Source organism: Pseudophryne corroboree, chromosome 2, assembly GCF_028390025.1.
Source record: "Pseudophryne corroboree isolate aPseCor3 chromosome 2, aPseCor3.hap2, whole genome shotgun sequence".
NCBI lineage: Eukaryota > Metazoa > Chordata > Amphibia > Anura > Myobatrachidae > Pseudophryne > Pseudophryne corroboree.
The window spans coordinates 986,040,469-986,055,693 of NC_086445.1; the positions used below are offsets into that span (position 1 = coordinate 986,040,469).

General features: G+C 49.1%; 1 protein-coding gene across 2 annotated transcripts in view; it reads left to right on the forward strand.

Annotated features, from left to right (window-relative positions):
- The first annotated feature begins 286 nt into the window (after positions 1–286).
- SCAF4 (SR-related CTD associated factor 4) overlaps positions 287–15,225 on the forward strand; it is a 273,314-nt gene continuing 258,375 nt past the window's right edge. Inside the window, exon 1 of one of the 2 annotated variants that reach the window (XM_063956403.1) lies at positions 287–746. In XM_063956403.1, coding sequence (XP_063812473.1) covers positions 717–746 — 30 coding nt within the window. In that variant the 5' untranslated portion in view covers positions 287–716. The remainder of the gene's footprint in view (positions 747–15,225) is intronic. The other variant, XM_063956402.1, reaches the window with a different exon arrangement.

The window sequence follows — 15,225 nt, forward strand, 5'->3', positions numbered from 1 at the left end:
TTTTTCAGGTTAAAAAGTTCTGAAAGAGATATATATATATATATATATATATATATATATATATATATATAATATTTGTATTCATTTATTTATTTTTTATTTTATTATTTTTATTCATTTATTGTAAAATAATTTTTTTTGCGGGGGGGGGGGGGGGGGGGGGGTCAAATGACTACCTTGCCCCGGGTGACAGAAATCCTAGTTTCGGCCCTGCTTTAAAGCCGCCTCAATCACAGTAACCCGGCAAAGACTAGTGAACAAACATTCTCCTCCTCCTCCCTTCTCCGATAACGGGGCATCACGTGACCAGGCGCGTGGCAGTGATTCCCCCCCTCACCATCTCTCCTTCAGCGGCACGCGCGCGCCTGCGCGAGAAGGCGGTAAGCTGGTGACGTAGCTCCAGGGACCTGAGCACGGCCGGCAGCTGACGACTACCCAAGGTGCCCCGCGCCGCCTGCGGTCGGCCATCTTGTTCCGGCGGTGAGGCAGCGAAGCCCCTGGTGTGCTCTCTCCCACCAGGTGTCACTTCACCGTTACCCCGCGCCCCCCCTGCCTCATTCACCCCCCTCCCCCACCCCCATTAGGACATGCCGGAGCGGGCAGAGCGGCGGTAGCGATCCCCGAGCAGGGCAGCAGAGAGGCGGAGAAGCCACCGAGACGCGCAGTCTCCCCTGACCCCTCCTCCCCAGCAACCTCGCCCCTCATACGGCGGCAGCATGGACGCGGTGAACGCATTCAACCAGGAGGTAAGGTCGGGCGCAGGGCCGGGGGAGAGCCGGGGCTGCACCACATGAGGCCTACAGGGGGGAAGACACGTCCGCACGGTCCGGGCCTGGCGCGCCATCCGAGCACAGTGTCCGCCTCCATGTGCTTTGTAATCAGCAGAGGCCTGCCATCCTCTGTGGAACCAGAAGTCCCAGAGTGCACTGGGATTGTTATATGCTGTCGCACAGGGCTTAGTTGGGGCATCTGCAGGTCACAATGGGGGGGGGGGGGGGGTAATCACTGTTTAGATTGTAAGCTAGCAAGAGCAGGACCTTCTTTCCTCATGTGCCTTTCCTTTCTTATTCTATATTATGCTCCATACTCCCTTTGATGGTGCCTAACCCTGGGTTTTCTATACTTGCCCTATATTGTCTTCAAGTGCTGTTTTCTTGTTTGCTCATGTTATGTACTGTGTAATGGGCGCTGCAGATCTTTTGTGGCGCCATATAAATAAAAGATAATAGTGTGATGCATGCTGCAGGTGTCCTCATACACATTACGGGGGGAGTCAATGAGCTGTGGTACAAGCTTGTATCACCATTGCTTGACAATGCGCATATGGCACAGTAGTTTTGCCTACCGCACATATTGCCGTGCCTGCGTAATGCACCATTCAACTCTGACAGGCTTATCCCAGCTGCTGCGTGGTAATTCTTCTATGTTTGCCGCTGTAAGTGTGAGGAAATCAGCCTGTACCCCCAAGAAGATGCACATTAATGTTGTATAATATAGAAGTCTATTTGTGGCCAAATGCAAAGTTGTTTTTTTGTGTCTTTTAAAAAAAGACTTGTCAGAGGTTCTGAACTAAAGGCCAGTACACACTAGCCGAGCCGACACCAATATTGGCGGTGGCGGTGTGTCTGCATCGGCAAGTGCATACACACTTGTCGAATGGGGGGGAGGGGACGACAGCAGCAGCAGCTGTCGTTAAAGAGGAGCACCTTTGTCTGTACGTGCATCGTTAACGATGAGTGTACACACTAGGCATTATTGTGAACAATGTCTCTCAGAAAGCCATTTCTGAGCGATACTGTTAAAAATATCGCCTAGTGTGTATGGGGCTCAAGTCCAAATGAATTGCTCACGTCACTTTAGACGGAAGCTGTGGGCAGTGCAAAAATAAGATTTTACGTACCGGTAAATCTATTTCTCGTAGTCCGTAGTGGATGCTGGGGACTCCGTAAGGACCATGGGGAATAGATGGGCTCCGCCGGAGACAGGGCACTTTAAGAAAGAATTTGGATACTGGTGTGCTCTGGCTCCTCCCTCTGTCCCTCCTCCAGACCTCAGTTAAAGAAACTGTGCCCGGCAGAGCTGACAGTACAATGAAAGGATTTTGGAATCCAGGGCAAGACTCATACCAGTCAAACCAATCACACCGTATAACTTGTGATAAACTTACCCAGTTAACAGTATGAACAACAACGGAGCATCAGATCAACCCTGATGCAACCACCACATAACCCTTATTTAAGCAATAACTATATACAAGTATTGCAGAAGAAGTCCGCACTTGGGACGGGTGCCCAGCATCCACTACGGACTACGAGAAATAGATTTACCGGTAAGTAAAATCTTATTTTCTCTAACGTCCTAGTGGATGCTGGGGACTCCGTAAGGACCATGGGGATTATACCAAAGCTCCCAAACGGGCGGGAGAGTGCGGATGACTCTGCAGCACCGATTGAGCAAACACAAGGTCCTCCTCAGCCAGGGTATCAAACTTGTAAAACTTTGCAAGTGTGTTTGAACCTGACCAAGTAGCTGCTCGGCAAAGCTGTAATGCCGAGACCCCTCGGGCAGCCGCCAAAGAAGAGCCCACCTTCCTTGTGGAGTGGGCTTTTACTGATTTTGGAAGCGGCAAACCAGCCGTAGAATGAGCATGCTGAATCGTGTTACAGATCCAGCGAGTAATAGTTTGCTTTGAAGCAGGAGCACCCAGCTTGTTGGATGCATACAGGATAAACAGCGACTCAGTTTTCCTGACTCTAGCCGTTCTGGCTACATAAACCTTCAGAGCCCTGACCACATCCAGCAACTCGGAATTCTCCAAGTCACGAGTAGCCACAGGCATCACAATAGGTTGGTTCATATGAAAAGATGACACCACTTTTGGCAGAAATTGTGGATGGGTCCGCAATTCTGCTCTGTCCATATGGAAAACCAGATAGGGGCTTTTATGTGACAAAGCCGCTAATTCTGATACACGCCTAGCTGAAGCCAAGGCTAATAGCATGACCACCTTCCACGTGAGAAATTTTAACTCCACGGTTTTGAGTGGGTCAAACCAGTGTGACTTCAGGAAACTCAACACCACGTTAAGATCCCAAGGTGCCACTGGAGGCACAAAAGGGGGCTGAATATGCAGCACTCCCTTTACAACGTCTGAACTTCAGGAAGAGAAGCCAGTTCTTTTTGAAAGAAAATGGATAGGGCCGAAATCTGGACCTTAATGGAACCTGATTTCAGGCCCAAAGTAACTCCCGACTGTAGGAAGTGAAGGAAAACGGCCCAGCTGGAATTCCTCCGTAGGGGCATTCCTGGCCTCACACCAAGCATCATATTTTCGCCATATACGGTGATAATGTTGAGCCGTCACATCCTTCCTAGCCTCTATCAGAGTAGGAATGACCTCATCCGGAATGCCTTTTTCTGCTAGGATCCGGCGTTCAACCGCCATGCCGTCAAACGCAACCGCGGTAAGTCTAGGAACAGACAGGGCCCCTGTTGCACAAGTCCTGTCTTAGAGGCAGAGGCCACGGGTCCTCTGTGAGCATTTCTTGCAGATCTGGATACCAAGTCCTTCTTGGCCAATCCGGAACAAAGAGTATTGTTCACACTCCTCTTTTCCTTATGATTCTCAGCACCTTGGGTATGAGAGGAAGAGGAGGAAATACATAGACCGACGGGAACACCCACGGTGTCACCAGTGCGTCCACAGCTATCGCCTGAGGGTCTCTTGACCTGGCGCAATATCTCTGCAGCTTTTTGTTGAGGCGGGATGCCATCATGTCCACCTGTGGCAGTTCCCACCGACTTGCAATCTGCATGAAGACTTCTTGATGAAGTCCCCACTCTCCCGTGGGGAGGTCATGCCTACTGAGGAAGTCTGCTTCCCAGTTGTCCACTCCCGGAATGAACACTGCTGACAGTGCGCTTACGTGATTCTCCGCCCAGCGAAGAATTCTGGTGGCTTTTACCATCGCCACCCTGCTCCTTGTGCCGCTTTGGCGGTTTACATGAGCCACTGCAGTGATATTGTCTGACTGAATCAGAACCGGTTGGTCGCGAAGCAGGGTCTCCGCTTGACTTAGGGCGTTGTATATGGTCCTTAGTTCCAGGATATTGATGTGAAGGCAAGTCTCCTGCCTTGACCACAGCCCTTGGAAATTTCTTCCCTGTGTGACTGCCCCCCACCCTCGGAGGCTTGCATCCGTGGTCACCAGGACCCAGTCCTGAATGCCGAATCTGCGACCTTCGAGAAGGTGAGCACTCTGCAGCCACCACAGGAGATACACCCTTGCCCTGGTTGATAGGGTGATTAATCTGAAGATGTGATCCGGACCACTTGTCCAGTAAGTCCCATTGAAAGGTCCTCGCATGGAACCTGCCGAAGGGAATGGCCTCGTATGATGCCACCAGTGATGCACTGACACCTGTTTTGGTTTTAGTAGATTCCTGACCAGTGTCACGAGCTCCTGAGCGCTCTCTATCGGGAGATAAAACCTCTTCTGGTCTGTGTCTAGGATCATGCCTAGGAGAGGCAGATGGGTTCACTACGGCTGGCCGGCGGTCGGGCTCCCGGCGACCAGCATCCCGGCGCCGGGAGCCCGACCGCCGGCTTACTGACAGCGTGGCGAGCGCAAATGAGCCCCTTGCGGGCTCGCTGCGCTCGCCACGCTACGGGCACGGTGGCGCGAACACACTATTTTATTCTCCCTCTATCGGGGTCGTGGACCCCCACGAGGGAAAATAAGTGTCGGTATGCCGGCTGTCGGGCGCCGGGAGCCCGACCGCCGGCATACAGAAGACCACTCGAGGCAGATGAGCTGTAGGAACCAACTGCGACTTTGGAATATATAGAATCCAGCCGTGTTGCCGTTACACTTCCAGAGAAAGTGATACGCTGTTCAGCAACTGCTCTCTTGATCTCGCTTTTATGAGGAGATCGTCCAAGTACGTGATAATAGTGACACCTTGCTTCCGCAGGAGCACCATCATTTCCGCCATTACCTTGGTGAATATTCTCAAGGCTGTGGAGAGACCAAACGGCAACGTCTGAAATTGGTAATGACAATCCCGTACCGCAATTCTGAGGTACGCCTGATGAGGTGGATAAATTGGGACATGAAGGTATGCATCCTTTATGTCCCGAGTCACCATAAAATCTCCCCCTTTCAGGCTTGCAATGACCGCTATTAGCGATTCCATCTTGAACTTGAACCTTTTCAGGTATATGTTCAGGGATTTTAAAATCAATATGGGTCTGACCGAACAGTCTGGTTTCGGGACTACAACATGGTCGAATAATAACCCCCTCCTTGTTGAAGGAGGGGAACCTTGACCACCACCTGTTGAAGATACAATTGTGAATTGCAGTTAACACTATTTCTCTCTCGTGGGGGGAAGCCGGCAGGGCCTTCGGTGAGAGGGCATCTTCTCAAAATCCAGCTTGTATCCCTGAGACACAATATCTATTGCCCAGGGATCTAACAGGGAGTGAACCCACTTGTGGCTGAACTTACGAAGGCGTGCTCCCACCGGGCCTAGCTCCGCCTGTGGAGCCCCAGAGACATGCGGTGGATTTTTGTAGAGGCTGGGGAGGACTTCTGTTCCTGGGAACTAGCTGTGTTGTACAGCTTCTTTCCTCTGCCCCCGCCTTTGGCAAGAAAGGACGCACCTCGGACTTTCTTGTTTCTTTATTCGAAAGGCTGCATTTGATAATTCGTGCTTTCCTAGGCTGTGCAGGAATATAAGGCAAAATATCAGAATTACCAGCTATAGCTGTGGAGACCAGGTCCGAGAACCCTTCACCACACAATCCTCAGCCTTCCATATGCCTCTTAAGTCTGCATCATCTGTCCATTGCATATTCTACAGGACACGTCAAGCAGAAATCGACATAGCTTTGACTCTAGGACCCAGTATACTCATGTCTCTTTGGGCATTATATATATATATATATATATATATATATATATATATATATATATATATCTCTCTCTTAAGACAGCATCTTTAATATATATATCTATCTCTTAAGACAGCATCTTTAATATATATATCTATCTCTTAAGACAGCATCTTTAATATATATACACATATATATATATATATATATATATATATTCTCTCTCTATATCTATATATACATACATACATACATACATACATACATACATACATACATACATACATATCTATATCTATATCCACACATACATACACATACTAGGGTCTCAATCTCTGCTGATAAGGTACCTGTCCACGCTGCCACAGCGCTATAAACCCATGCCGACACAATCGCCGGTCTGAGTAGTGTACCAGAATGTGCACGCTATCTGCAGGATCCCTGAGAATAGCTGTTACGTCAGGGCTACCTTTTGGGCAAACTTGACACCCTAGGGGAAGATTCCCATCATATCCTGGCCCTAGTGGGGAAAGGATACTGCCTGAGAAAAACTGCAGTCTCTTGTCTGGAGATTCCCGCTATTTTTCTTCATGAGAGGAGGGAAATTTACCTCAGCTTTCTTCCCCTTAACATGTGTACCCTTGTGTCAGGGACAGATGTCATCAGTGATGTGCAAATCATCTTTTATTACAATAATCATATATTGAATACTTTTCTGCCATTTTGGCTGTAACTTTGCATTATCGTAGTCGACACTGGAGTCAAACTCCGTGTCGATATCCGTGTCTATTATTTTGGATAGTGAGCATTGAGAGACTCTAAAGGTCTCTGCGACATAGGGACAGACATGGGTAGATTTCCTGTCTGTTCTCTAATCTTTTGTGGAATAAATTCACCTTAGCACTTAATTACACATATCCAAACAGGTGTCTGCGTTGTCGACGGAGACACCCTCTCACACACATATTTGCTCCATCTCCTCCTTAGGGGAGCCTTTTACCTCAGACATGTCGACACACACGTACCGACACACCACACACTCAGGGAATGCTCATCTGAAGACAATTCCCCCATATGGCCCTTTGGAGAGACAGAGAGAGAGTATGCCAGCACACACCCCAGCGCTATTAACCCAGGAATAACGCAGTAACTTAATGTTAACCCAGTAGCTGTTGTTTATATTGATTTTTGCGCCTAATTATGTGCCCCCCCTCTCTTTTTACCCTCTTCTACCGTGTAACTGCAAGGGAGAGACTGGGGAGCTTCCTCTCAGTGGTGCTGTGGAGAAAAAACATGGCGCTGGTGAGTGCTGAGGAAGAAGCCCCGCCCCCTCGACGGCGGGCTTCTGTCCCGCTTTCATGTACAATTTTGGCGGGGGCTCATACATATATACAGTGCCCAACTGTATATTATGCAAACTTTTGCCAAAGAGGTCTCTAATTGCTGCCCAGGGCGCCCCCCCCCCTCCCCCCTGCGCCCTGCACCCTACAGTGACCAGAGTATATGGGTTTAGTGTGGGAGCAATGGCGCACAGCTGCAGTGCTGTGCGCTACCTCATATGAAGACTGGAGTCTTCTGCCGCCGATTTCGAAGTCTTCTTGCTTCTGTCACCGGCTTCTGGCTCTGCGAGGGGGACGGCGGCGTGGCTCCGGGATCGGACGACCAAGGGTGCGATCCTGTGTACGATCCCTCTGGAGCTAATGGTGTCCAGTAGCCTAAGAAGCAGGACCTATCTTCAGAGAGTAGGGCTGCTTCTCTCCCCTCAGTCCCACGTAGCAGAGAGCCTGTTGCCAGCAGATCTCTCTGAAAATAAAAAACCTAACAAAATACTTTCTTTTTAGCAAGCTCAGGAGAGCTCACTAAGTAGCACCCAGCTCGTCCGGGCACAGATTCTAACTGAGGTCTGGAGGAGGGATATAGAGGGAGGAGCCAGAGCACACCAGTATCCAAATTCTTTCTTAAAGTGCCCTGTCTCCTGCGGAGCCCGTCTATTCCCCATGGTCCTTACGGAGTCCCCAGCATCCACTAGGACGTTAGAGAAACAATGTAATACCCCCCGCCCCCCCTTATCTATTCAGTGGGGTCGACTCAATTCACGGACAGTTGAATAGCGCTGGGAATTAGCTCCCGGCGCTTCTCAATTCAGCTCAAGTTAAGTCGGCGAATGCCCGTTCTCCCGGACTTAACAGGTTGATTTGTCGGGAGAACGGGTATTCTCCGACTTAACTGCCCGCCGCAATGCTGATTCCCGACAGAATCAGCCTCGTGCCGGCCGCACTTTTGTCGAATTTCCCATCCAATCCCACGGGGGTGAGAGAAGAATTCCCGACAATGGAGTGTCACTTGGCGCTGTATTGAATAGCGCCGGGAGCTAATTCCCGGCGCTATTCAACTGTCAGTGGATTGAATCGACCCCAATATGTCCTGTCACAAGGCTGACAAAATTAGGTCTGATTTTCCTGTACTTGAAAGCTATATTGGCCTAGTTCCGCTGACATGTTTGTTCTACTACTGCAATTATTTTGTCTTTTATCATGTGTATTACTATACATTTGCACCATAGCTTACAATATTCTTGCACTGTGGTCATATTTAATTAAATTGAGCAGCTGTTGTAGGACTACACATCCTATCATGTCTTGCAACAATTTTGTTATCAGGGCATGCTAAAAGTGGCAGGGAATGCTGGGATGTGTAGTTCGACTGCAGCTGGAGGGCCGCTTATTGCTTACCTCTGATCTAATCTAAAAGATCTTTCACACGATTGGATATTTTAAAACCGTTGCGTATCTGTGTGTTCGTATTCTCTTATCCGTGCATGCACATCATATTATCAAAATGTTTTAAAATATATATTTTGTTTAAAGTTTGTATACTTGTCATGATACCTTCAGGTTTTAGTTTGTAACAGAAGAGTTATATACAATATACTGGATTGTGCTGATAGTGTGTCCAACATTCAGATCAGGGTCCTCTGAATCACTGCTGCAATTTACAAATAAACCCCTCTGTAGGTCTTAATGATAATTAGAGTATTTAAGGAAAGAGTAGAAAACTGCGCATGTGCGTCAGTCTGATTTATTTTTATTAAAAAAATTATCTATAGTAATGTGCAAATCACATGAATACAACAATAAAAATCATATGACACTCAGTTGAGAATTTGTTACAAATAAAAGAAGCTTCTATAATATGCTACAGCGTTGCTGAATCACAATGTCAAATATATGCATATCCAGAGGAGCAAATAATGGTAGCATGCTTGCAAAAAAAAAAAAAAAAAAAAGATTGTTTAAATGAAGAGGGGTTCCTCAGCGACCGGTAATCTGTAAAATACACTTGTGGTATCCTGATTACACAATGTTTAAAATATTTGGAAATAGCAGATGGCCACAGTTCTATACTCGCAGCAGGGGAGGGGGGAGTGCAGCAATGCAGTGGTCACAGCAGTCAGATTAACTAAATGGTGCAGGACTTTAATAGTCTAGTAGGTATATCGCTAGCTGGTAGTGGTAATAAGGTGGCTCCTTATGCCCTGTATTCTGACTGGCGATGAGCCGCTATCTCCAGTACTTGGTGGATTAGTGTAGTGGCTCTGTAACCTCCGTTGGGCGTCTCCGTGACTTCCGTGCAGCTGCGTTGTGCCGATGGTTACCGCAGTGATTGTAATGGAGCCGCATCTTGGGGAGGATTTGTATGCCGACTTCCTGAGCGTCTTCGGGTTCTCGCTGTGGTTGCTTGTTCAAAAGGGGGGATAAAGGCGGAACACTCCCGAGCGCGGCTCCCTGCTGACGGCACATGTACTTTTTCAGAATGGGTGGGGGTCAGTGGGGGCGCTCTCCTGTGGGATTGGTTATAAGTTTAATGAATGTCTGCCTTGCCCGGCTGCTCCTCCTCCACTTGTATAGTCCTCTCTGCAGCTGGGCAAGGGAGACATCAATTATTAAACCTGTAGCCAATCCAGGTGGAGCGCGTCCCCGGGGACCCACTCACTTTGAAAAGGTGAGTCCCCGGGCACCAAAATCACGTGCGCGCTATAGTGTGTTTTTGCGAACACTGGATATTATACAGTATTTGTTTGCTTAGTGTGAGGGTTTTGTTATCAGATAGTTCAGTCTAGTGAGAGGTTGAGTACAGTATCCTATAGATGTGTCTTATACATCTATCCCTTCTACGCCATTCAGCACAAGATGCCTGGCGTGAGTCAGCCACCAGTTTCCGTGCAACTCTAATGTCGGGTGTCTTTTTTTTTTTTTTTTTTTTTTTGCAGAAAATGCTTCTAGTCGCAGTGCAACTAGGACACACAAGGAGACTCGGCTGATTAATTTGGTAGAATTTAGGAGCTGATTCATTTGTGTCCCGTTCCCCCTGCTGGCCATCTAAATCAGGGATGGGGAACCTTCGGCCCTCCAACTGTTGCTGAATTACACATACCAGCATACCCTGCAACTGTTTTGCAATTTTGTCATCTAAAACTGTTGCATGGCATGCTGGGATGTGTAGTTCAGCAACAGCTGGAGGGCCAAAGGTTCCCCATCCGTGCTCTAAATCATTGTGTCTATCGGAGCTATTCAGTTGTTGCTCCGCTTAGATAACCATTAGTTGCGGTACACTTTTTTTTTTTCTCACAGCCTCAGGAGGTGCAAGAAAAAATGTTTCTCTAACGTCCTAGTGGATGCTGGGGACTCCGTAAGGACCATGGGGATAGACGGGCTCCGCAGGAGACATGGGCACTTTAAGAAATAATTTAGGTTCTGGTGTGCACTGGCTCCTCCCTCTATGCCCCTCCTCCAGACCTCAGTTTGATACTGTGCCCAGACGAGCTGGGTGCTTTTCAGTGAGCTCTCCTGAGTTTGCTGAGAGAAAGTATTTTGTTAGGTTTTTTATTTTCAAGGAGCTCTGCTGGCAACAGACTCCCTGCATCGTGGGACTGAGGGGAGAGAAGCAGCCCTACTCTCTGAAGCTAGGTCCTGCTTCTTAGGCTACTGGACACCATTAGCTCCAGAGGGATCGGTACGCAGAATCTCACACTTGCCCACCCTCCCGGAGCCGCGCCGCCGTCCCCCTTGCAGAGCCGAAAGACAGAAGCCGGGTGAGTATGAGAAGCAAAGAAGACTTCACAGGCGGCAGAAGACTCCGTGTTCGTCACTGAGGTAACGCACAGCACTGCAGCTGTGCGCCATTGCTCCACACACCTACACATACTCCGGTCACTGTAAGGGTGCAGGGGGGGGGGGGGTGCCCTGGGCAGCATTTGGGACTTCTTTAGGTAAAGTTAAGCATATATACAGCTGGGTCACTGTATATTTGTATGAGCCCCTGCCAAAAAATTGCATATTTAAGCGGGACAGAAGCCTGCCGCTGAGGGGGCGGGGCTTCTTAGCACTCACCAGCTCCATTTTTTCTCCACAGCTCCGCTGAGAGGAAGCTCCCCAGGCTCTCCCCTGCAGATACACGGTAGAAGAGGGTAAAAAGAGAGGGGAGCACATAATTAGGCGCAAAAAGCAATATAAACAGCAGCTACTGGGTTAACATTAAGTTACTGTGTTATTCCTGGGTTTATAGCGCTGGGGTGTGTGCTGGCATACTCTCTCTCTGTCTCTCCAAAAGGCCTTGTGGGGGAACTGTCTTCAGAGAGGGCATTCCCTGTGTGTGTGGTGTGTCGGTACGCTTGTATCGACATGTCTGATGAGGAAGGCTATGTGGAAGCAGAGCGGGAGCAAATAAATGTGGTGTCTCCGCCGACACCTGATTGGATGGATATGTGGAAGGTTTTAAATCATAATGTTAATTCCTTGCATAAAAAGTTAGAAAAAGCTGAAGCCTCGGGACAGTCAGGGTCCCAACCCGTGCCTGATCCTATGTCGCAGAGGCCGTCAGGGTCTCAGAAGTGCCCACTATCCCAAACTGTTGACACAGATACCGACATGGATTCTGACTCCAGTGTCGATTACGATGATGCAAAGTTACAGCCAAAATTGGCTAAATACATCCGTTATATGATTATAGCAATTAAGGATGTGTTTCACATCACAGAGGAAACCCCAGTCCCTGACAAGAGGGTGCATATGTATGGGGAAAAGAAGCCGGAGGTAACCTTTCCCCCTTCACACGAGCTAAATGAGTTATGTGAAAAGGCTTGGGAATCTCCAGATAAAAAACTGCAGATTTCCAAAAGTATTCTTATGGCGTATCCTTTCCCGCCAACGGACAGGTTACGCTGGGAATCCTCCCCTAGGGTGGACAAAGCTTTAACACGCTTATCCAAGAAGGTAGCCCTGCCGTCACAGGATACGGCTACCCTCAAAGATGCTGCGGATCGCAAACAGGAGGTTACCCTGAAGTCCATTTATACACATTCAGGTACCTTACTGAGGCCGGCAATCGCGTCGGCCTGGGTGTGTAGTGCTTTAGCAGCATGGACGGATACCTTATCTGAGGAACTTGATACCTTAGACAAGGATACTATATTAATGACCCTGGGGCATATTAAAGACGCTGTCCTTTATATGAGAGATGCTCAGAGAGACATTAGCCTACTGGGTTCTAGAATAAATGCTATGTCGATTTCTGCCAGAAGGGTCCTGTGGACTCTGCAATGGACAGGTGATGCCGATTTAAAAAGGCATATGGAGGTTTTACCTTACAAGGGTGAGGAATTGTTTGGGGAGAGTCTCTCGGACCTGGTCTCCACAGCTACAGCTGGAAAGTCAATTTTTTTGCCTTTTATTCCCTCACAGCCTAAGAGAGCGCCGTATTATCAAATGCAGTCCTTTCGATCACAAAGGGGTCAATTCTATTCGGCAACTTAATAGCGCCGGGAATTAGCTCCCGACGCTATTCAATTCAGCTGCTAGTGACCCGCAATTGTCGGGAATTCTTCTCTCATCCCCGGGGGATGAGAGAAGAAACCCGACAAAAGTGCTGCCTCGCGGCCGGCGCGAGGCTGATTCTGTCGGGAATCAGCCTCACGCCGGGGAGTTAAGTCGGAGAATGCCCGTTCTCCCGACAATTCAACCTGTTTAGTCGGCGAGAACGGGACATCGCCAACTTAACTCGAGCTGAATTGAATAGCGTCGGGAGCTTATTCCCGGCGCTATTCTTAAGTTGCCGAATAGAATTGACCCCAAAGAAACAAGAAAGTCCGAGGTGCGTCCTTTCTTGCTAGAGGCAGGGGCAGAGGCAAGAAGCTGCACAACACAGCTAGTTCCCAGGAACAGAAGTCCTCCCCGGCCTCTACAAAATCCACCGCATGACGCTGGGGCTCCACAGGCGGAGCTAGGCCCGGTGGTGGCACGTCTTCGAAATTTCAGCCACAAGTGGGTTCACTCCCAGGTGGATACCTGGGCGATAGAAATTGTGTCTCAGGGATACAAGCTGAAATTCGAAGAGATGCCCCTCACCGATACCTCAAATCGGCCCTACCAGCTTCCCCCCACGAGAGGGAAATAGTGTTAACTGCAATTCACAAATTGTATCTTCAACAGGGAGGGGATTATTATTCGACCATGTTTGTAGTCCCGAAACCGGACGGTTCGGTCAGACCCATATTGAATTTAAAATCCCTGAACATATACCTGAAAAGGTTCAAGTTCAAGATGGAATCGCTGAGAGCGGTCATCGCAAGCCTGGAAGGGGGGGATTTTATGGTGTCACTGGACATAAAGGATGCATACCTTCATGTCCCCATTTATCCACCTCATCAGGCGTACCTCAGATTTGTGGTACAGGATTGTCATTGCCAATTTCAGACGTTGCCGTTTGGTCTCTCCACGGCACCGAGAATATTTACCAAGGTAAGGGCGGAAATGATGGTACTCCTGCGGAAGCAAGGGGTCACAATTATCCCGTACTTGGACGATCTCCTCATAAAAGCGAGATCAAGAGAGCAGTTGCTGAACAGCGTCGCACTTTCTCTGGAAGTGTTATGGCAACACGGCTGGATTCTGAATATTCCAAAGTCGCAGTTGGTTCCTACGACTCGTCTGCCTTTCCTGGGCATGATTCTAGACACAGACCAGAAAAGGGTTTATCTCCCGATAGAGAGAGCTCAGGAACTCATGACACTGGTCAGGAACCTATTAAAACCAAAACAGGTGTCAGTACATCACTGCACTCGAGTCCTGGGAAAGATGGTGGCATCATACGAGGCCATTCCCTTCGGCAGGTTCCATGCGAAGACCTTTCAATGGGACTTACTGGACAAGTGGTCCGGATCACATGCATCAGTTAATCGCCCTATCCCCCAGGGCCAGGGTGTCACTCCTGTGGTGGCTGCAGAGCGCTCACCTTCTCGAGGGCTGCAGATTCGGCATTCAGGACTGGGTCCTGGTGACCACGGAAGCAAGCCTCCGAGGTTGGGGGGACAGTCACACAGGGAAGACATTTCCAAGGTCTGTGGTCAAGTCAAGAGACTTGCCTTCACATCAACATCCTGGAACTCAGGGCCATATACAACGCCCTACGTCAAGCGGAGACCCTGCTTCGCGACCAACCGGTTCTGATTCAGTCAGACAACATCACCGCAGTGGCTCATGTAAACCGACAATGCGGCACAAGGAGCAGGGTGGCGATGGCGGAAGCCACCAGAATTCTTCACTGGGCGGAGAATCACGTAAGCGCACTGTCAGCAGTGTTCATCTCGGGAGTGGACAACTGGGAAGCAGACTCAGCAGACACGACCTCCACCCGGGAGAGGGGGGACTTCATCAGGAAGTCTTCGCACAGATTACAAGTCGGTGGGGACTGCCACAGGTGGACATGATGGCATCCCGCCTCAACAAAAAGCTACAGAGGTATTGCGCCAGGTCAAGACACCCTCAGGCGATAGCTGTGGACGCCCTGGTGACACCGTGGCTGTTCCAGTCTGTCTATGTATTTCCTCCTCTTCCTCTCATACCCAAGGTGCTGAGGATAATAAGAAAAAGAGGAATGTGAACAATCCTCATTGTTCCAGATTGGCCACGAAGGGCTTGGTATCCAGATCTGCAAGAAATGCTCACAGAGGACCCGTGGCCTCTTCCTATAAGATAGGACTTGTTGCAACAGGGGCCCTGTCTGTTCCAAGACTTACCGCGGCTGCGTTTGACGGCATGGCGGTTGAACGCCGGATCCTAGCAGAGAAAGGCATTCCGGATGAGGTCATTCCTAAGCTGATAAAGGCTAGGAAGGACGTGACCGCTCAACATTATCACCGTATATGGCGAAAATATGTTGCTTGGTGTGAGGCCAGGAATGCTCCTACGGAGGAATTCCAGCTGGGCCGTTTCCTTCACTTCCTACAGTCCGGAGTGACTTTGGGCCTAAAATTGGGTTCCATTAAGGTCCAG